This window comes from Tyto alba, unplaced genomic scaffold (assembly GCF_018691265.1).
Source record: "Tyto alba isolate M040663 unplaced genomic scaffold, T.alba_DEE_v4.0 Super-Scaffold_33, whole genome shotgun sequence".
Classification (NCBI taxonomy): Eukaryota; Metazoa; Chordata; class Aves; order Strigiformes; family Tytonidae; genus Tyto; species Tyto alba.
The window spans coordinates 10484443-10507318 of NW_024881308.1; the positions used below are offsets into that span (position 1 = coordinate 10484443).

At 41.6% G+C, this 22876-nt stretch overlaps 1 protein-coding gene across 2 annotated transcripts; it reads right to left on the reverse strand.

Annotated features, from left to right (window-relative positions):
- Positions 1-560: 560 nt before the first annotated feature.
- Positions 561-22876, reverse strand: LOC104355745 (1,25-dihydroxyvitamin D(3) 24-hydroxylase, mitochondrial). Of its 2 annotated transcripts, none has more exons than XM_042801083.1 (12): positions 22851-22876; positions 9347-9537; positions 8809-8902; positions 8036-8132; positions 6744-6835; positions 5843-5954; positions 4311-4456; positions 3813-3979; positions 3547-3625; positions 2929-3123; positions 2708-2819; positions 561-1858 (listed from the first exon to the last, which is right to left on the reverse strand). In XM_042801083.1, exons 2-11 carry the CDS (start codon positions 9499-9501, stop codon positions 2709-2711), a joined length of 1248 nt encoding a protein of 415 aa, XP_042657017.1. In that variant the 5' UTR covers positions 9502-9537; positions 22851-22876; the 3' UTR covers positions 561-1858; position 2708. The 2 variants fall into 2 exon arrangements, with proteins under 2 accessions (XP_042657017.1, XP_042657016.1); XM_042801082.1 differs by lacking the exon at positions 22851-22876 and adding an exon at positions 9655-9925.

Here is a 22876-nt window from a genome sequence, read left to right on the forward strand (position 1 = left end):
GCTCAGGGGAGACGTAATCGCTCTCTACAACTACCTGAAGGGAGGGTGTAGCGAGGTGGGGGTCAGTCTCTTCTCCCAAGTAACAAGTGATAGGATGAGAGGAAATGGCGTCAAGCTGTGCCAGGGGAAAGTTTAGGTTGGATATTAGGAAAAATTTCTTCACCAAAAGGGTTATCAAATGTTGGAACAGGCTGCCCAGGGAGATGGTTGAGTCATCATCCCTGGAGGTATTTAAAAGACCTGTAAATGTGGTGCTTAGGGGTGTGGTTCAGTTGTGTTCTTGGCAGTGCTAGGTTAATGGTTGGGCTCAATGATCTTAAAGGTTTTTTCCAGCCTAAATGATTCTATGATTTCGTAGAATTTCAAGTTCAAGCCCATTGAGGATATTAAGCAGAGGGATGAAAGTACAACAGCAAACTTTTTGCAAGAAATTACCATGAAAGACAAAATTTTTGTAATGCTACAAAGACTTTGTAATAAATTACGTACGACTTTATATAAAAAAAATAGAAATATTTATTTTATTACAAAATTGACTGTTACCAAATTGACTAGAAAGATTCAGATAATGCACAAATTGTTTTAGACTTTGTAATATGGCTACATTTGTATGTCTGAGTATAACGGCAGAGGAAAACAGACAAAAAACTGCAGGAGGCCAACAAATGTTAAGAACTTGTATAATTTCAGAATGCAAAAAAAATAAAAGTAACCATTCATGGTTACATATTTAAACCTGTACTTGAAACTGTATCACGGGAAAAATGCACTAGTGACCATAATAGCTAACATACAGTATTGCATGCAGGGCAGTGACAGCTTTAACATTTAGATGCATGTATTGAAATCTCCACAAGAAACAGATCACTTAGAAATGTTTAGGATCCTTATTTCCTGTGGTTCTTTGAAATACACATTTTTATATTACTCATCTGATGAAGTAACTATCCTGTTAGGATAATCATCATTTAATAGAGACAGAACCCATAGGATTCCAGTGATCCCATTTATTAATAAGGCCTTTCACGCAATAAAAGACCACTAAAGTTTTACAATAAAGGTGTGATAAAATGGCTTGTGTGGGAGTTGGAGGCATGAAACTATGGGTATGGGCAGAGTATGTGGCAGGCACAGTATTGCAACCGTTCAAAGTACTGTGCAGGCATGAGGAATATATCCTGTTACATACCTTTGTCCTCATTTCTCTTTTATTAAGGAAGTGATTAACATTAGGGAAAGTATACTTCTTTAATTATTCTAATTTTTAAGACCTATTGTTAGCCTTATTACAGACTGCCACCTTACTTCTCAGCTTAATTCTTGATGTTGGTAATTTGATAAGGACTAAGTGAGTTTCTTTTCCCTTAAGCTGACTTCTCAATCCTCTTCAACTCTGAGCTAACAGGGCCAGTTCAGTTGTGACTGTTGTTCCCCCAGGTGTCCTATATGATATCCACAAACTGGAAACGAGCTCTTTCCAAGCTAGCCTGTCAAACAGCTTGAGGCTATAATTTCACTGTGCACTAACAAGAACTATACAGAACACTCCACAGCTCATTATCAAGCTCTACCCTGTGCAGTCCCTCAGTTGCACTAAATCAGTATATTTGCATAGGTATATGAATGCGTATGGTATTTTTCTTTCCTTTTAACATTGTTAAGCACAGCTGAACTAACTAACCACATTTTTCCAATACAACAGTATGGGACCTTTTCTTGGTACTATTTCTGGCTCAGCAATTGTTCAAGGGACATGTGTTGCAGTTTCTCCACTGGCTACCACAGGCTTGGGCTTTCCCAGTTGATGTGCATTTTTTCAGAGAAGGCAGCAGCAGGGTTGTCATTTCTTTTCTGCAAGCTGTATTAAAGAGTAAAGGAACTTATATAGTGATTGATTATTTAAAAGCAAATAGAACTGAACAAACTTCAGGTAAAGGAGTTAATACCCTTACTCAGATAATATGGGGTGATTTTTTTCCTGTGATGTTGGCTAGCAAAAAAGTATCTCCCACAGTATTTAAATGTCACTTGATTTATAATTTGAGAACTTAATTCTCAATCAAATATCCAGTTTTCCAATTTAGATTTTTATACAAATAAGCCTTTTTTTTTTAGCTTGTTTGTATAAATCTGTGTGCAGAGGAAACCTTACATTCCATTTTTTTGAACCAAAAATATGTTACAACATTGCATGACTATTTACAAATAGATATTGATTTCCATTGCCCTTCTGCCTAAAATCAAGATTTCCTATCTAAAATCTGTTGTGCGCTGGTGTGCTGTTTCTTCATTAGGGCATTTTCTTTTTAATCTATACATTGATGCTCAAAATTAAATGCCATTTTTCAGGAAATATCTTCTAGAAATGCAGTGGAGAAGCCGTATTATAACAAAAGAATGGCTATTATTTTCTCCAACAGTATATACACTTTGATTTTCCCAGTTCTGATCTGCGTCATTCACAGAAGACATGGTCTCTTGGAGTTTAAAACTAGACAGGTACCTTCAGAGTCATAAGCCATACAAAATTTTTCTTGTTAGTACATATAATATTTTCTGTTAAAAGTAACAAAATGTGATGGCATTTAATAAATCTCACATTGTAAGAATAAAGCTTAGAAAAACATCTGTTCTCTCTGTTCTCCGAAAATTCTAAATGAGGCTCAAAGAAAAGTCTCATGTACTCAAGAGACCCTTATGCACATACCTTATCGTCTGCGAAACGAAATGGGAAGCTCCCGGCTGGGAATCAGTATTCCCGAATGGAGTGTTTCTACTGGTTTGCTGTCAGTTGCTACAATTTGGTATTTGCGAATGAGCTGAAACACAAACATTTCAGTTAGCGTGCTTTGACTTCGGGATCTTCTGACTAGGTTAAATGTTGAACAACCAGGCACTGTGTACGGAATGACATTTTAGAGTATTTACCCAGCAAAGGGCCAAGTGAAGCTGTAGTTCTGCTATGCGGCGCCCGATGCACATCCTCTTCCCAATGCCAAATGGAACATGAGAGAAAGGATTTATTAAGTTCTTCTGAAACCAGCGTTCTGGTTTAAAATGAGTCCAGCCATTAAAGTACTCTTCATTGCAACCCAGGGCATGGCTATTTATCATTAGTATGGTCTATCAACAAAGCGATAGAGAGAGTCTCATTAAAAATTGGCTTAGAGCTACCAAGTGAATCAGCTTGTTAATGGAAAAAAATAATGCAATAGTAAAGGCAAGGCAGTTTCCTCAGAAGATGCTGTTTAATTCTCTGAAGATTAATTCAAGCACAAAAAAGGTCATAGTTTCCTCAGAAGATCATGGGAAAGATTGAAAATTTTTTTTTAAATAGCACACCAAAATATTTTTGTCTAAATCCAATGGCAGTGCAGGCAGGTATGGTTTTCAGCTTATGGAAATTCTTGTGAATTCCTCATTTCTTATCCTGGGACTTGTCCTTTGGCAAAGTTATTCTGAGACTGAAATATGACCAGCTTCAGTGGTTTACAGGACAGTTCATCAGTGACTAAATATTATAGTAAACTAAATTAATTGACTTACCCCTTTGGGCAGGACATAATCTCCCAGAAGCATTTCTGTGTCAATGGTGCGAGTGGTAAATGGCACTGATGGTGTTAATCTGCAGTGAAAGAAACAAAATGAGTTAAATTTACAGCATTTTTCCTTCCTGTCTCTATCATAGCTTACCGTAAACAGCAAGATGAACAGAATTACATATACTAGAAAATTATTTCTCCCTAGTACGCACTAGCTGGTGAAAAACTTTGTGATCATTTTGCTTTTTGAAAATTATTTGAGAATTTTACCTCATGGATTCTTTCAGACATGCCTTTAGGTAAGGCATGTTCTTCAAGTTCTCAGCACTTGGACTCTCATTAGCAGCCAAAACACTCTGTATTTCCTGGAAAAGCTTCTGCTGAACATGTGGATTGCGTGAAATGTTATACAAAGCCCATACTAAACTATTCGCCGTCTGAAACAAACCAAAAAGAACTGTAAGACCTCCATTTGTGGTGACAGAAACAAGAAGTTGCCAAAAGTTCAAAGCAACATTTACAGTTGGTCACTAGTGGCCTTATGGTATTTTGTAAATCTAAAGGATTATGAGCCATCCCAGATGTTCTCTAATAGTAATGAACAGAAGAAAAAGTCTAGTGATTTCAGGTAAAAATTTACTTGCACTTAGGCCACTGAAGGATCTGAAGATTAGCTCACTCTCAGATGTTGTGATGGCCAGGTTATGAAAGAAAGCAGGGAATTGGAAGAATGCTAATTTTAGCAAGCTCTTGAAAAGTCAGGTTCACCGTTTCAACTCCGGCAATCTGGAGCTCTGTGATGGCAGCATACAGCTCCTTCTTGGAAAGTTGTCCTCCAGAATAGATGTCACACAGAAAATCCTCCCGAGGGTTTGCGGAGTGTTTTTCCAGTCGACAGTCAATTGAATGCTTGGCTGAGGAAGGAGGAGCAGGAGGTAATTAATGGAAAATCACTAAAAATACTATAAAAAGAAAAGCAAAAATATGTCTCACATGCAGGCTTTTGAAAGAAGATACCAAGCTGTGTTCTTTTTTCAAGCAATGAGCATTATACTGAATAAATAATGGCATTTTCACTTTTTAGACAAAAAACTCAGTCACAAAAGTCACTTCTGAACAGAAGGATCTCCTGCAAACTATCAGGAATTCTTCTTTCTTAAGTTAGGAAAGGAAATCAGTGACGTGTTGAGTGAAATATTTAGCAAACAGAAATACAAGTGTGTAAAATTTATTAGCCTGGATTTTCAAAAGGGATCAAGGTTTTAAAAAATCAAAGAGACTTAGCACTCAGACTCTCCAAGGGGAAATTTAAGCCTTTGATTTACTAGGGGAAGGCAAAAATACATGCCAAATTTCTACATGCTATATATATTTTTTAAATATAGAGGACTAGATTTTGCCCTCATGAATATCCCAGTTGTTAAGACCAGTTCCTAGTAAGGAGCTATTCTTGTCGGGTGAAGGTGTCAAACTGTTTTTTCTGAACAAAACTGGTTTAAAGTGTCTCTTCTAAAACCCATAAACTAAGAAGCAATAAAATAAACGCACGTGTGGCTGGCATGACCAAAAGTCCCGAAGCATTAAGTACTCAAATAGCTAAGAGAAATATATCACTCAGCATTACAGTCATCCAAGTGCCAAAACCTTTCTTACTCTTTAGCTATAACTGTCACTGTCTAGCAAAATATTGAAAAATATAAACTTAACTGTATATCTGGAGTTAGAGTCATTTTTGTAACCTTGAAGGCCAATTCATCTTAAATAGAAAATATTGTCAAAAAGTCCAACTGTACCTTATGATTTAGATTTCTTCTGTTTTTAAGACTTAAAACTATATTCCAGGTTGTTCAGAAAACCTATACTTTTTTTTTTTTTAGCAAACAGGCTTTTCTTGTACGTAAAATTATTGTTTCTCAAGAAAACAACTCTCTTTGAGGTCACTTTGAGGGAAGTCCCTTTTCTCACTTGTATACCTTGCCTTTAAAGAGATTATACACTTTCTGGCTATTTACTTTTATGACAGATTAAAGTGGACATATGACTGGCTGGTGCCCAAATCTCCGGGGCTTCCCTCGGGATTGAGCATTGCCCCACAACCAGACCTAAGCATTAGTCATAAGAAATCAGTGCTCCCATGCTTGGAAGAGGCTTGTGGTTAGCTGCAGCAAAGGTGTCTCAGTCTGTGCTGAGGGCAGCAATTAACAGCAGTGTAGGGCAGTAACAAGTATGAAGAAAGTTAATTCCACCAAGTAGGAAACAGATATGAAGGGAAAGGAGAGAATTGTGTTTAAAACAAAAACCTGTTTTAAAAATATCATCCCATGCTTTAGTATGAGCTTGCCAGACTTTTGTGTTCAGACCCTTGTGAAGTTCCACGGGGGTCACCATCATCATTCCAAATGTAGCCATCATCTGTGGTGGAGAAAGAGCTTTTGAAATCTCTTTCATCTATCTACTTGCAATCTTAAAACAAAATTAGACTGTAAAGTAGGAGGCAATTTTCATGAAGTCAGGATTCTGGCATATTTTCCATTCTGGGCAGAAAGGATGGGTCTCAACCTACTTAGACTGTAACCAGCTAAAAATTAGGGACAGCCAGTGGAGGATAGGAGGTTTCTCCAGTGGGTGATTCATCCTATCTATTTTAGGCACCTGTTTTAGAATGGGACAAACCACTCTTTGGCAGTGCATCTCTCTCCCTTGACAACAGATGGAGCTAAAAAACTAGGCTAGGAAGATGTCTATCTTTTAAATGGCTAAAATTAGGCAGATGTATATCACAGGAGTCCAAGTTGCAGCAAAATCCACAGCAGGTGTGCTGACAGGAATGACTAACCTTCAAATCCAGCATATTTGCATAATCCCACAGAACTCCAAGAGTCCCACCCAACAAACAGCATTGTTGCACAACAGGTGCTTCAGAGGGAGAGAAAAGTTAACCAACCAACCCGACAACTATTTCCAGGATTACCCTGATGTCCATACAGCATTTTCCCCCTACAGATTTAGGCATTTCACAAACAAGGCAGTCAGATGTTCAGTACTAGTTTTGCACATGTGTCACCTTGGATGTGCGAGGCTGCCAACACACATGTAGCACAGAAGCTTGAGCTTATTTTTTCAGGTGACCCATTTAAACTGGTACCCTCTCATTAGTAGTAGAGGTAGATCACTACAGCCCCAGTAAAGATTCTTCCATACCGTTTTTACAGCCTTGATGAAGTTCAAACTTTCTTCTTCTACATCCCGCTGTAGGAGACCAAACCTCTTTCCATACAGCACTAGACAGATACCTGTTGTTAGGCAATATTATCATTAATAATATAAACAAAAGGGTGCATGGTTTCCACCATTTATTGCCAAGGAATGTCTTGGATTATCCTTCTGAATAATGTTCTATGATACACACCTGTTAGGGCAGCATTTCAAAACACCTTCTGCACATTTGCCTCAGACCCAGGTAGCAGTATATCTAGCTAAGGTGCCCTTACAGCAGCACTTTCTTCACCAATAAGAGTCACCACTGATCCCCTCATAAGCAGCAGATCATTCTGCCAAGCAGGGCTGGCATATTTGGCAAACAAGCTATTGGGCAATGCTACTGAAGAGATCTGAGTCACAGGAAAACTGGACCTGAAGAAGTGACTACTCCAGCGTCTCCTGGCCCTTTCCACAGCCAGAAACCACTTGCAAACACTGGCAGCATCCCACACTCCACCAGTTTCCATCTCTTTCCACTCGCTTTTTTTTTTTTTTTTTTAAAAAAAAAAAAGCTGTCACTTCCTACTTCTCCCTTTCCAAAAGTAGCCATCACCACTGACAGTAGGAAAAAACCCAAGGAACTCAGTACACAGGTTGATGAGATGAGCTAGCCGAGAGCAGACAGGACTGGCAGAGCTCATTCAGTTGGGCACTATACCCAACCATCCCTCCTTTTGGGAACCACTGATACAGTTTCTTCTGCCCTAAGTCATTCCTGGCAGGTGGTTCCTTACTGTACTCTGAAAGGTTTATATAGATGAAGGATACTTTCTTGGTAACTTATTCCAGTGTTTCTCAATCCCAGTGTAAATATTTTAAATGGGATTTTCCAACCCTTGTCTGCAATGAATACTTCTTCACTGTTATTGTATCATTTCATTGATCTTGTGCTGCTGATAATTAACACATATCAGATGATAATTAACACATATTATGTGCTATCTGATTTCACTACAGATAAATGCACCGTGATTCCCTCAAGTTTTGTATTTATAACTCACTATAATGTTTGAATTTTTTTACAAGCCACATAGATAACCAGACAGAAGAGTTTGTATAGCTGGTGATGAATTTTGCACGTGTACTGATAGTCCTCTGGCTTTTCTGCAGCCCACTTTCCATGAAATTGTAGCTGATAATTTGAAAATAATAAGCCTTCACTGATAGTACTTCAACTGAAATGCCATGGCAGGTACAAAATGCACACCATTCTCAGACAAAAAACAACTTACTTTCAAATGACCATTTGTTGAATTCTGAATAGACATCTTCCATTTGTCCATTGTGGTTACAAACATCATCTATTCTGTGCATGAATTCCTCCAGGACCTAAGCAGGAGAGCAGAGAGAGAAAAGAAGGGAATCAAATGACATCAACTAATAAAAGTCCTGTGTAATTTAGCATTTCAGCTGTCTTTTAAATAGATAACAATATCGCATAAGAGAGGAATAGTTATGTTTCCTGTTCTTTGAACAAGATTCAATTTCCCCCTGTGATAACACATGTTTGGATTTTACATGATTCTCATGTTGTAACTGCTTGTACTTTGACGAACTGAGCTTTCCTCCACAGGGATGAAATGCTTCAGTCAGATGCTGGGATAATACTGGAGTTTCACAATAAAGAGGATTAAGCTGTTTATCACAGATGCTCCTCAAACGCAAAGAAGAACACAGGACAATGAAGGGGTAAAGGCAAAACCCACTGAATGCAAGAAAAGTAAGCAAAAACTCTGTTTGCAGGAGCCTGTATCATTGTGGAATAACCTTATTGTTCTGTGGAAACAATTGCAACTACAGATTTCTGTGTGGTCTCACTTTTGGTCAGACCTTGATAATCAATTTGTACTTATTATTACCTGAATGATTTCAGAGTATGAACTCCTGGTTTTATCACTGTAGAGCAAATCAAGCTATCCAGGTAAAGCGGATCATTTGATCTGCTTGTATTTCCCAGGTTTCCAGGGGAGTGGGGATAGAGAAAGAATTTCTCAAAGCACAGTACCTCATTGATCGTGGTATCCAGTTTCGCAACTTCCCCGGGCTTCATTAATTTCTTTTGAAAGGCACTTCTTACCCTCTGCCAGTCTTTTCCTTCCCTAGATTGAATTCAGAACAATTAGGTTGAAAAGATAAAGGCTTAAAGAAGAAAGAAAGACAAAAAAAAAAAACCAACAACAACAACAAAAACACCCCACAACAACTCGCGACAAGTGCAACAAGACATCGGCAGCGCCGGCCGTCGATGCGCCTCCATCGCCCTCGCTTCTCGGAGGGGCGGGGGATGAGCCCTGCTCAGGGGGAACAGGGACTGAGCCCTGCTCCGGGCGGCCGCTCCGCCGGCACAGCCGCCCCGCGGGAGCAAAGCCCGGGTGGGCGCCCTGCTCCCCGCGGAGCCGCCCGCCCGCCCGCAGCATCCCCCGGGCACCTCGGAAACAGCCCTCGCCCGCACCGGCTTCCCCCCCCCTTCCTCCCCACCGCAGGGATCAATCGGCCTCCCTGCACCCCCCCGGGGCCGCCCGGGTGCTGCCGGTGCCACTTACAGGATCAGCAGCCCGTAGCCCTCGTCGCGATAGTCCCGATAGGCTTTCCAGGGCTTGATCTCCAGGCGCTGGGGGCAGGCGCTCTCCCGGCGGTACAGGGCTTCCAGGAGGCAGGGGGCTGCGATGTGCACCGAGTCGAAAGCCCCCAGCTTCATGCGGAAAATCTTGCCAAACCTCCTGTGGTACTCAGCCTGGGGGCCAGAGAAGAGACACACACCCCCCCCACACACACAACCCCCCGGTGAGTGCGAGGCGCTCCCCTGGCCCCCCCCCCCGCCGCAGCATCCCCATCCCTCCAGCCGCCTCACCAGCGTCTCATGCTGCCTCTTGAGCCCCCCCTTCCAGAGGACGGCGGGCAGGCTGCCCATCAGCGGCCAGCTGCGGGGGCCGGGCAGCGCGGCCAGGGGATGCCCGCGGCCCCGCGGAGAGGGGGTCGCCGCCGGCCGCAGGGCGCTGAGGGAGGAGGCGAGTAACCGCGGCGCGGGGGCTCCGCGCCCCGCGGGACTCATCGCGGCGCGCCCGCAGGTGAGGGCGGGGTGCCGGAGGAAGATGCTGCAGCCTCCCATAGCCGCGGTCACAGACACCCATCCGCATATATGTATATATATAGCAGCCGGGAGGCTCGCTGGACTTTCATCGGGGGCCAATGGGAGCCCTGGGTGGGGTGAGGTGGGGCCGGCTGGCCCGGCCCGGCCCGGCCCGGCCCGGGGAGGCTGCGGGGCAAGCGGTTCATGAAAGGGTTCAGGCGAGGCGGGAGGGCACCGCGCCAGCCCCGTCCGCGTCTCCGCCCGCGGAGCTTCCCCGGAGCTCCGGCCCCGCCGCCCGCGGAGCTTCCCGGGGGCTCCGGCCCCGCCGCCCGCGGAGCTTCCCGGGGGCTCCCGGCGGCCCCGGCCCCGCGGCGGCGGCCAGCGGGCAGGTAGCGGCACCCGCGCCCTGGCGAAGCTGCTGGCGCTCGTGCGAACGGTCTCATAACGCTGTTTCTCGCTCTCTTTTTTTTTTTTTTTTTTTTTCTTTTAAATTCGGCTTTTTAGGGGGGCGAGGCGGCCAGGGCGCATCTGCATGAATCGTGGGCTGGGGAGGGGGGACGGACACTGTGGTGTTCGTACGGCAATACACAGGTGGCTGAACAGTTCAGCATTTGCACTTTGAAATGATGGAATGTGAGCGCATGGAGCTGAGAAATAACAAATTTTGGTGGGTGGACTGCTCTTACCCTATCTGGCTGACTAACCACCTATTTATGAAAAAGGCATGTGAGTGCACCATCTGAGAAGGCAAAATTCCCTTCACTATTAGTGTTGGCAGCCATTTCTGACAAAAATCAGTTATTGCCACGAGTCTTTTAATCAGAAGCTGCACAGGAACCCTCAGAGAGAGCCAAAGATTTTCATGGTAAGTGAAGGCAGGATTGGAGCTAGCACGGGCAACACAGCTCAGGTCACCTGGGTACTCGGCTCTCCGTCCTCTCCTTGCAAGAGAAGTCAGAGAGGCTGCGGCTCTTGCTGCAAGACAAAAAGCTACCAGTAAAGCAAAGGATTTCCAGGAAAGAAAGGTATGCTACAATAAGGACTTGATTTTCTCTCACCCCATACTACCTTTTTTCATCTTTCTCAAGTTGTGTTTTGTGACTCAGCTCTTAATCCTTTTTATTTAATTGTCTGGCTGTAAGATGCAGAGTGTACAGATAGATGGGTGTGTTAGACAAGGGACAAGCAGAGGAATAATCAGAAGATGGGTTCGACAGGGAATCTGAGACCCATAAAGGCACATGTCTCAAAGTCAAATTAGTAACAATAAAAAGACCAAGGTAGCAGTGATCAATACAGAGAAAAATGTACAAAAGCATGACAACTCAATGCAGACTTTTTCTGTGATTTTTTACATCCTTCCCAATCTTGCCCCTGTATTTCAGTGATATGCTTCAACAGGATCATATTACGTGGGTCACAAGATTAGAGCACTTTCTAGGCGGGCTTTAAAATTAAAGCTGGTTCAAATGTCTGCAATTTTTTTTTTTTTTTTTTTTTTTTTTTTTTTTTAGGGAAACACCACAAGGTGATATTCTTGTGATTTGTTTTCTTTGAACCACTTCTGTTGAAAACACATCTTGCTGTCTGTGTAGACTGAGTGCAGTTTGGGCTTTGTTCAATGATAACTTCCGAGAAATCAGACAAGAAGAGATAATTTGTGTGCTCTGTGGACACCTGTCTACTTAAGGAATCAAAATGAACTCATTTGAAGGGTCACAGCTTAGTGCCTGTGAAATGATCTCTTTAGAAGAGTCTGGAACAGGCAAGTCAAGACTAACCTGGGCACAGGTCAATTTTTCCATGTTCATTGCCGCTATGGGGAAGAAACCACCCTGTTAATACGAAATCTTCTCTATTAGGCTGGTTTTAAATTACAGAATGGAAAAGGTTTTATTTAACTTCTGTGGTCGTGATGTAACTCTCTGGCAGGGAAGGTAGTATATTTGTAGCTCAGCTAGGCCTGGAGCTGAGAGAGCTAATGATTGCCTCAGTTTCTGGTAAGTGCAGTTCTAAGGGCATTTTCAGCCTTCACTTCTTTCTCCCCTCCCTTATAAGAGATCTCAAAAACAAGCCCTTAATTTTCAGCAGTATCTTTTCTTGTGACCTTTAGAACATATCAAGGGTTGTCTTGAATCAACACTAGTTACAGGGTTCTTGAACTGAATTTTGGGGGCATATCCTCACAAGAATCTCACTCCACTGAGGCACCTGTAACAGTGAAGATGTCACCATTGTCCTACAGATGTCTGTCCAAAACTTCCCAATACTTTCTAATAATTGCAACAGCTAATGACAACTGTGAGTGAAAAGCCCTCTTCACTTCTATACTATGGCAAGGAGTATTTTTAGGTCAAAGACCAGGAAATATCTGAAGATCAAAACTAAATAGCTTATGATACATATTCTTCCATACTTCTCTTTTGCTACAGGAAAAAATGTGTTTTGATTTCTGCAGTCTCAGATGTCAGGAGAGAGTGTTCTTTGAAAAATAATCTGCCAGTGTGATGCTTCTGTAGAAGATCTGACAGGAACTGTTGAAGAGGTACAGAAAGGCTGTATCGCAGCGTGTCTTTTTCATCACTAAATTATTTAATCAGTACCTGAAGTCCAAGTTTTGGAGCTGCTTCCTAAGCAGAAGTAATTGCTAGTCCTACCTTTTGAGAAACAATAGTAACATATTCTTTAAATAAAGCTTGGAAATCCCAACAAGCTAAGAACTTCTCACCAGGATTTAAGAGACTGAAATGTGCTTGGAAACTCCATTGAAACACAACAGCTGAACTTTCAATAAAGATATCAAAAGCATTGAGCTCCTGCAAAGTGAACTGAGTGCTTTTCATATAGAGCATTTCAAAAATCACTAGATATTACCAAAATAACTCCTCAGTGGAAAAGAGCTTTAGATTCGTAGTGAATTTTCTTTCTTAATACCTGTAATTCCAGGAGGCTTGTTTTGTGACATTACACAATTCCTGTCTCCTGACCCCTACTCTTCCTCCTTGTTGGAAAAAGCTATTTGCTGTTTTGGCCCTAACATGCTTGTGAAGTCTCCTGCATTTTCTAAAGTGCTACAATGTAAAAGTGCCATAGGAGAATGTGTAGACTGCACAGGAAGAATCCCTGTCACAGGCAAGGTATTTCACAGTGCTGGGGAGGACAAACTGAATGCAACTTGTAAACTCTAGTCAAAACACAGACTTGTTATTCTAGGTTTTAGGTCATGTTTGTTTATACACTTTTAATTCTATGTCTCTTTCCAGCTAAGGATCTTAGAGTTTTGTAAATATTGATGAATTTAGCCTCAGCTTAGGAAATCGGAAAGTACAGTAATTCCCATTCTACAGAAGAGAAACTGAAATGTGTTTGAAAATTGAGATCTCAAAGTTGTTACACAGATATTTACTGTAAAAAGAAAGCAAAAGACATCTTCATTATATTTTATTCAAACACTAGCTTTTTATCACTAAACTCTTCTAATCATACTGTATACTACATGATCACACTCCTACAAGGCAATAGCAGCAGTGTGGAAATAAAGGTCTGCTGAGCAAACTGAGACCAAGGTAATCCTTCGAGAGGGATCTAGAAAAACAGAAAGGTAGATGAACAGCTCAAACTCCACCAGCCAAGGAATCTTCTAGCTGGCCATGACCTGTTTGAGATATCTACCTCTGCAATAAACATTGCGTCATTCAACTACTGAAGGAATTTCTAATTAAGTAAGAACATGGTTCAAGAAAATTAAGAGATTTCTTGACTGAAATTAAGCATAGTTAATGTTCACTTAAAAAAAAAAAAAGTTGAACCATCTTCTCTGTGAATAAATATATATTATCTGCTTTACATGGAAAAAACAATGCTCCACACATACTTCATTCTCTATAGAGGTTACAGGGGGATAACTCAGGAAGAAAGTGGTGAGCATGGACCAAGAAATTGAGGTCCATGTGTCGCAGATGCAAATATTTGACATTATTTAGTAGCAATTTAAGATTTATTAATGGTGCGAGGTAGATCAAAATGTTGAATTTTTGCAGCACTTAATGACTGACCAATTTAAAGATTAACAAGGTGATTTGGTAGAATATGTTATAATAAAAACAGTGACTTAATTAGAGATTCAAGAATGACAAGAATCACACTAACTTTCTACAAGATACCCTAAATCAAAATATATAAATATATATATATGTAGGTATACATAAACACAAAACATACACACACAGAGAGACAGAAATATTTGGATCCAGTGAAATATGTAGACATCCACACTCATGAAGGCGAATGTGCATATTCAAACACATAGATAAGTAGAGAGGTGGATGGAAGATTAGTCTATAGTTAAAATATCCCTCTTCTTGAGTTTAGAGCAAATACTCACAATGCATCAGCATTCTGCAGCGAGCAATAATTGAGCCTCAAGAAGTCTGATTTCGTTCTGGCCTTTTGTTGGCTTTGTGGGCAAATGATCTTTAAACCTTGAGGAGTCTGTGCCTGAGAGGTGTCCTGGGTCAGGGGAGATGCTGGTCACAGCCCACTGTGATCCAGGAGAGCTCAGAAGGTCTCACTCGGGGTCACTATTTACAGGGTCTGAGATAATTTACTTTTGTTGGGTACTTTTCCATTTCGGCCCAACTTGGATGATGGAATATTCTGGTGCTTTCCACCACACCGCAGAATTTATTAGATCTTGGAGTTCTGGTATCAGCCCCGTTGGGCCATGACCCAGGTACAGATGCACTGAGCTGTCAGGAGGTGACAGACTGTCATTACAGCTCCCAGGAGGTGGGGAAGGCAGGAGCCAGGGGTGCTAAGTGGGTGCCTTAACATTTTGGTCTGCTGCCTTTCCCAATCCATTTTAGGCTGGTATGTGGCCAGGATGGGGAATCGCACCAAGTACCAAGTGGCCCAAGAGTGGGGGGAGGTTGTACCACCACACCATGACAAGATGTTCTGACAGTCAGCTTGGAAATACTCAGGACTTGACTGGCTCTTCCCCTTTCTTCTGATAACTAGAACCACTCTTTTTCACTTTCTTGACTCTTTTAGCAATCTTGTCCTCCTTGAGTAGGGAAGGGACTTGTAGCAAAGGATTTGTGCATTAGGATGCTGTGAGAATGAGTTACTTTCCCAGGCTGAATTTTTCTCTTTGGATAGAACTGACAGAAGTCTAGAGGCTTTCTTCACCTTCCACACAGCACTGTGGAAGACATATCTAGTTTAAAAAGCAGTAGCATTTAAGAATTTGGCAGAACATTTCCTTTTTCAAAGCATATGGTTCATATTCAGGAGGTAGGAATTTCACTAGTGGACATCGTGCCATGGAAAGTGATACTGGAAGTCCTTGTTTCTCTTTACCAGTGTTCAACATTTCCAGGGGTAAATGGAGGGAATTCAGAGTGAGCTGAATTCCTCAGGATGGCTCAGAATTAGCTATTGAAATCATGATTTTGTGATTGAGCAATAAGGTGGGTGCATACCTTCATGCCAAGCTATACAGGACAAGCCCTGTTGCTTCTTTCAGCCTTGTTTCTCCCAGACATTCATAACCCATACCTTTCCTGTTGACGCCCATATTATCTTTCTCTGTTCTGCAATTATTTATAGGCTTTATGTACAATCTAACTATATTCTAGATTTGTCCCAATGAGTAGGGATGTAATTTGGTTACTTACTTGCAAAAGAATAATGTACATTTATGGCAGTGTAAAAATGTGTCAATTTATTGCTGATGTTATCGGTGTAACATGATGTTATGCAAAGAAAATCTTAGAGGACACAAAGAGGTATAATGTAAATATTATTTTCCCAACCAATTGAACAGGGTGACTTATCCTCTTATGCTGCCTAATGATCCATGACGTGTAAGAACTGTGCTTTTCGATCTAGTCTTTACTGAAACATTCTAGTTTAGCTTTATCAACAAAAGACTACAATTATATTGATTCCCTAAATTGCCATTAAACTCCTTTATTTTTTGTGGTGGGTGTTAGTCACTTTAGATAATGATTCTAAGAATCAGGCCAGCTCACATCTAATTCAGGTTAGGCCTGCAGACAGTCCTGTGTAAATACATAATACCTAGATATCTGCCTTTATTAACCAGTCCTAAAGGCATAGAGGGCAGGAGGGTCCTGGGAAGTATTAGGAGGGACTGTGAAAGATTCCACCTGAAGTCTAAAGAAGCATTTGAGTGGTCAAGTTATGCCCAAGATTCAGGCCAAAGGAGTCAGTTAAAATTTGCCATATCACATGGAGACATGGAGCGTTAGATCTCTATACGGTTAAAAATGTAGATCTTCAGGTATCCAAAATCCAAAAGGCACCTAAATTCTGTAGGTATTTATATATTTATGTTTCCAGCTGTTAAAACCCCTAACAGCTTGTGTCCCTGCCAAAATGAATGTATGCAGCTATCTGTCTTCTGAGACAGTAATTCTTGGTGATTTTTCCCCATTGGGAAATCAATCCTGATTTTACAGAAACAGTGCACTTAAGAGCAATCTTGTATATTAATTTTTATATGAAATTATAAATTTAACCTTCTGCTAAAACATTTTACATGTGCAGCTGCCTTGTTCACATGCAGTTAGCATGCAAAGTAGCACTTGTGTGTGGTAATGAAAAAGCATGAAAATATTTTCAGCTTTAGTAGTATTAATAGCTACAATGTAAGTGACCAAAAACTGTTTGCCAAAAGCAAGGAAAGCTTTCAGAAGCAGGAAATGTTGAGTATCCCTTTAATTCAAACAGTACTTGAAAGTTAAAATAAAGTTTTACGTTTATGAATCTGAAGCTTTTAGTTGTTTTGTGACTGTCTTAATTGTCTGGAAAAATAGCTGTTATACGGCTTCTTGAGAGAATTTGCTAAAGCTGGTTATACAAACACTTGAATCAGACTCAAGCTCATGCAATTTACTGGATTTGTTGATGAAGCTTGTAACATTTACACAGATTACTTTACTTTTGGTCTGATGGATGTGTTTCTGCTGAGGTAAAACTGACCTCATACGAAGTCTTTTGAAAGCAAACAGATGCTTGTTGCTTGCTAAGATTTTGAAGCTCTGTTTCTATGAGATGCTACTAGCTGGTTTGTCAAAGAAAAGACAGTAACAATATTGTTCTTGCACATTTTGCCTACATTTGTCTTATAATAATAAATATTTATCTTATTGTTCCTCCGCTGACATGTTGTTATAAAATCTCATAAAGCATAATTGTGTGAATATAGTCTTTCATGTTATTTTTTGCATTATACTGTATTATACTACTAGAATTAGAGTTTCACAGATATTAATATCTGGTCTCTAAATTCCCCTGAATTACCAAGATAATGGGTGATGCTCTCGTAAGGCTAACATCTTGAACTCTTGCCAATATATGAGAAAGATGGTTTAGGAGATTTAGTGACTAAATAGTAAGTGGTGTCTCCCCCCAAGCCGGTACAGAACTGAGACACCCACCAGCTGTCAGTATCTTCTATGCCGATTGCAGCAACTGCCTTCTGAATGATATACAACACCATGGCTATCACCATTTGCAAGTGATCAGAGAGGAGGAGTGCTAGTTATTAGTATTATAATAATCTTATCCATGATTACAGTTTTGTAATAATATCTGGTCTCTAAATTTTTCAGAAATGACAAATAAATAGGAGGTTTTAAATGTTTTTTACTATTATGGAGCACTGCTGTTTTATCCCAGAGAGTGGGTGTGTGAAACAATCCTTGTCTGTGGCCTTTGGAGTATTTTCTGATGAAAGGTCTAATAGGTATGTAAAAGATACCATTAATGCACCAATACTTCTGTAAAACCACCAAGAGATGAGTTTGAACTTTAACTACTGAATTGCTGTGAAGTGAGTGCTTTTTGCTTCTATTGTCTTCATTAGAGCCATAAGAAAATATGAAGACTCTATCTCCTTTTACCATTAGTCAGCCAAAAGGCACTTGGGCTATGCTTTGCTGAACTCAATACCCTCTGGGCCACATCCTGGTTACTCCTATTCATTGCTTTCGGAGGGATTAGAGGAGACTGCATCAGTAGTTCATCAGATAAAGCCTTTGCCTGAAATCCTGCTGTTTATTGCAGTTCAAATGCCGGGCCACAGACCTCTCTAGGGAAGAGTTTAGTTTCCTCAGATGTATGACTACTGATTGCAACTATTGCCCTTGGGAAAACATTTAATATATTTATTGCTCTATTTGGTAAAGTATCAAATGAGCACATCTGATACCTCCCTGAGGAAAACTCTCCCAAACTCCACTGTGATTCTGCCAACAATCCCCCCAGAAAAAAAAAAAAAAGAGAAAAAGAAAGAAGACAAACTTGTGCAGATTAAAAAAATGCTGAGTAACACTACAGACAGGGAACATTACTGACAGACCTGCTGTGAGTTTAGAACCAGCCTCCAGATTCAGTGGCAAATAAATCTGTAATGTTTTAAGATGAGAGAATCTAGCAGGGTGATCATTAAGGAGGGAACAGGACTCTATTCCTCCTTATGTGTGTTTTTCAAGAAATACATACTAGCTCTTAAAACTGGCACTAACAGTACTGCTCTTAGAAAGGAAATTATTTCTACCTGCACAGGTGTAACTGCAGACCTAATTTGAGGTAGTTTGTGAGCAGTTCTTATCGAAGAGGAACCACAAAAGTAAAAAAAGAGCAAGACTGACGCTGCAGTTGTAGGCCCTCTAGAGAGAGTTCCAGTACGGACCACAAAAGGTTCCTGGTAAACTGAGGGATGTTCCACCACTAAAAACATTTCTGGAACAGAATGGATTGTGGAGCAACAGAAACACATGGCTAGTATTTTGGACTCTGGTGGATTCCCTGTTGATATTGAGATGACAAGTAGTGGTGAGGAAGGGCAGGGTTGCAGAGATAGCTCTTACCTTTTATTTTAAATAAAACCAGCATAAGGCAACAACTGTTCTGTTGGGTCAAAATTGTGGGCTTATAAAGCACAATGTTTACAGAATATCCTGTCCACAAATGTGGAGTAAGGTCTTCTACTGTGCTTAACCATAAAGGGATTTCTCAGAAAAAGGGAATCTCCAGCTTCCATCTTAGGCACAAACAGCCAGCAGAAACTCCCCTTGGCTTCACGGGTCCAGCGGACACTGCAGAACTATCTGCAAAGCACTACAGTGAGTGAAAAGAGATGTTCCCTTCATACAGGATGAAGCTTATTGGGAAGATGTGCAGAAAGGAGCTAATGCTGGATATATATGAACATAGGGGAGGGCTTGAATGATGCAATTGTGTTGTTGCTTTTGACTAACAGGAGGGATCTTCTTTCTTTGAGAGAATGAGGTTAGAAATCTGAGAAAAAGTGCTTTCCTTTCCTCAGACCACAAAAGAATGAAAAACTGTGGGGGATTTGTCATATAAATACTTAAGACTTGTATCATTAAGAGCGGGCATGCCTTTTTGGAAAAGAAGAACACCCTTAGGAGGGGATTTTTTTTTTCTTCAGCCTCCATTTCCCTGGCAATACTGGTACCAGAAGGGCAGACATAGGCATTCTGACATAAGGAACTTTATACCACAATAAGTCACATTGTCTGGTATTGGAAACGTCATGCTACTGCTGGCTCTGCACCTACATGATATGGAAGCTGTAGCCCTTTGGTGTACTGGCACAATCAAAGTAGTACAACTTTGTGCGGTTTTTGCTAATAGTGATCCACTTCATGACAGCTAAATCTAGATAAACCAACCACTCTGTCTCCATTAAGTTTTCTCCATTGCTAATGCATCTTGTATTAACAAACATTGTTGATGTGTAGGAGTTTCAAGACGTTCAAAGACTGAGAAAATAACTCTGTGTAACTACAGAGAAAAGGGTAAAGAGTTTGGTAATTCAAAACAACTCACTCAGGCAGCAAAGAGCATGGGAAGACTGTTTTCCACTAAGCTGTATTGCAAAAGGCTACAGCAAGTAACATGAAATGAAAATGTGAAAAAGAACCACAAAGGAGACGTAAGATGAAGGGCGTTGGGGTTATACACATCATGGAAGGGATCCCATCAAAGTGCAAGGTGAATCTAACCACACTCACAACAATGAGGAGCAGTACAGGAAAGAGCAAGTTCTTTTATGCAACTGAAAGAGAAATGAGCTCACTGAGTTCAATGAGTTTATCTTACGCCACAACTAGATGTTTGCACTCGTGCACTGTTTTCACTTTTATTTACATAAGAAAGGTCTACAGTAAGTTACTCCTGGCAACATGCTCACAACACAGATCTTGCCTGAGCATGTAGGAGAAAAAGATTTATTTTCAAAGCCTTCAAGTCATCAGATTCTTATGAAATCCACTCCTTTTCTCTTGAAGGAAATTACATTGGCTTGGATCTAACGTGTATTATTCAGTTAAGCCACTTGCGGAAATAACCAAGGTTTAGACCATATCCTTTCACAGTAGGATCTTTAAGAAGAGAGAAGATAGCTGACTTAGGGAAAAGTAGAATGGCCAGAAAGATGAGAGTTTGTTCTCTGAGCAAGAGAGACTTAGAATTAGGATTATGTTTTTACGTAAATTAATAATAACATAGTTCTCCAGGGAGAACTTTTGTGATTAATTTCTTCCCTCAGTGGGAACAAGTCAAAATTATGCACCAAAATAAAATGTAACAGTCAGCCTGAGGGGCACTCAAAATATTTTATTTTCTATTCTGTTTTCTCTACTAGTTTGTAGCAGGACTTTTGAAATTAGTAATCATTTTAAACTGAAAAAAACGGAACTTTTTCGTTCAGTAAATGTCCACTGTAGAATATTTTGATAGTTCTGAAAATTTTTTTCCCTCAACTAATTTTTAAGATAGAAACCTGCTGCGATCTCTCCCACAAGTAGTTGTGGCTTTCTTACATTTATTCAGTAAAAAGCAGTTACTGAAATAAGAGCTCTGAAACCAGTTCTACTATGAAATGAACCTGAACACTGTTGGTGTAAGTTCCATCTCCATAACCAATAAAGCAGTATCCCATACTTTTAATTCTCACAGGCAGTAGGGCTGCTATACTCTTTCCATCTATGATGGACAAAGTCATGGCTGAGAGAGAATGATGTTAGTATATGTGCTAAGACTTGAATGGAGCATGCCATAAATTAGCTCTTCTGAATAAGGCCTAATTGCAGGATATTAATGGGAAACTTTTAAAATATATACCCATTCTTCTGCTGGGTGTTGTCTTCTATTGTTTTCCACGGATCCCCTTTGGAGCAGACTTTTATGAGCTATCATGAAGCAAGAATTCACCTGCAGCTTGAGGACTGGATTATCCCTCAGTAACAAGAGGTTCTAACGAAAGCAAACCCTAGCACTCTGTTCCTATATTTTTCATTAAAGCGGTCAGTAGATAACATACAGAGTTATTTATGCTTCAGATGTTACGAGGGGGGTGGGAGATGTGAATTTGGATGCCATCAGTATATCAGCCTCCCATATCATGAATAAGTACATGAAGAACAACACTGTTGCATGCAACCATGGTATTAGGCTTTTTAAAGCATACCTTGAGAAAGAAAGGTTATAAATTTTGCCTTCAGGAAATGGTTCTGATCTTTGGATTCCAAACTGGCAGAGGTGATTCTCAGCAGCTGAGAAAAGGTTCAGCAGTTTTGGCTGCCTGGGACTGAATGTGCTGACTCTAGACAGCTCCTTGGTCACAGCTCTGTCTGGTTTTCTTTCTGGAGGCCCAAACTGTCCCCGGACACTGCTCTGTGAGTTGCAGACTTTAACCCGGCTTCCCAAAGCCAGACCCTTTAGAAGTACACCATCCATGGTGCTGGACTCTCTGCACCCAGGTACTTTCCTCTAATGACTTTCAACTGCAGCTCATAGCAGAAAGATGAATCACAGCAGAACACCCGAAGATATTTTCATACACTTTTCTGAATCTCACACTACAGGCTTGCTGCCATCCTACATTGGCACAACAGCATATAGCTCGGAAATCTTTGAAGGTGAGGTGTATTTAAATTTTTGAAAGCTCGTGGGCACCAGAGATGCTGATCATTCTTCAAGAAGGTGTTGGCAGACCCAAGCAGGAGCTGATCACGGAGTGTCAGGGAGTCTCAGCCACGGTTGCCTCGGCCAGCCTCTGCCGGTGCAAACGCCTTCAGAAGTCCTGGCAGTTTTGAGCCCTTGTGTTGCTCAACATCCACATGTGTCCATCCACCAAGGCCCCAGGGTTTTGGATCAGGGCCTTGTACCCACTGAGAATCAGGAGCGCACAATGCCAGGACTCTCCCCCGCAGTTGTGAAATGTTATGATGACCTGTTTTTTTTTTTTTTTTTTTTTTTTTTTTTTTTTTTTTTTTTATTATTTCTTATTTTTTTTTTCTTTAGCTGTGAGAAGCTAAATAAACTCAAGCATGTGGAGGCAATTATGCAACGTAAACGCCAGCTATCCCTGTTTCTGTTTAGAAGCTGTCAATCAGCCTTTTCAGAAAAATATTTATTTTTGCCTAAAAAGTCCCTCCGCAATGATTTGAACTCGGAGGCCACCGCCACCTCCGCTTCCGGAAAGGCGGCCGGTTCGGCTGGTGAGGGCTGGGGACAGCTCGGGAGGGCGCCCTGCCCTCGGCTTCAGGCTGGCCAAGGCCCGCCCGGCCCCGGCTCCCCGCTCAGGGGCCGCCCTCCCTCAGGAGGCGCCTTGTGCCCTGCACGCCCGTGCCGCCGAGCCGAGCCGAGCCGAGCCGAGCCGAGCCGAGCCGAGCCGAGCCGAGCCGAGCCGAGCCGAGCCGAGCCGAGCCGAGCCGAGCCGAGCCGAGCCGAGCCGAGCCGAGCCGAGCCGAGCCGAGCCCCGCCCGGCTCCCGCGGTGGGAAGCGGCGGACCCAGGGCGCGCAGCCGGCCCCAGCTCACGGCGCCACCTGGCGGCAGCGCTAGCACACCGCCCCCACAGCCCTCTGGCTGGCGGAGGGGCGGAGTCGGGGCTCTTCGCCTTTAGGGGGGGACGTACCTGTGGAGGGGGGTGAGGTGGGTTTT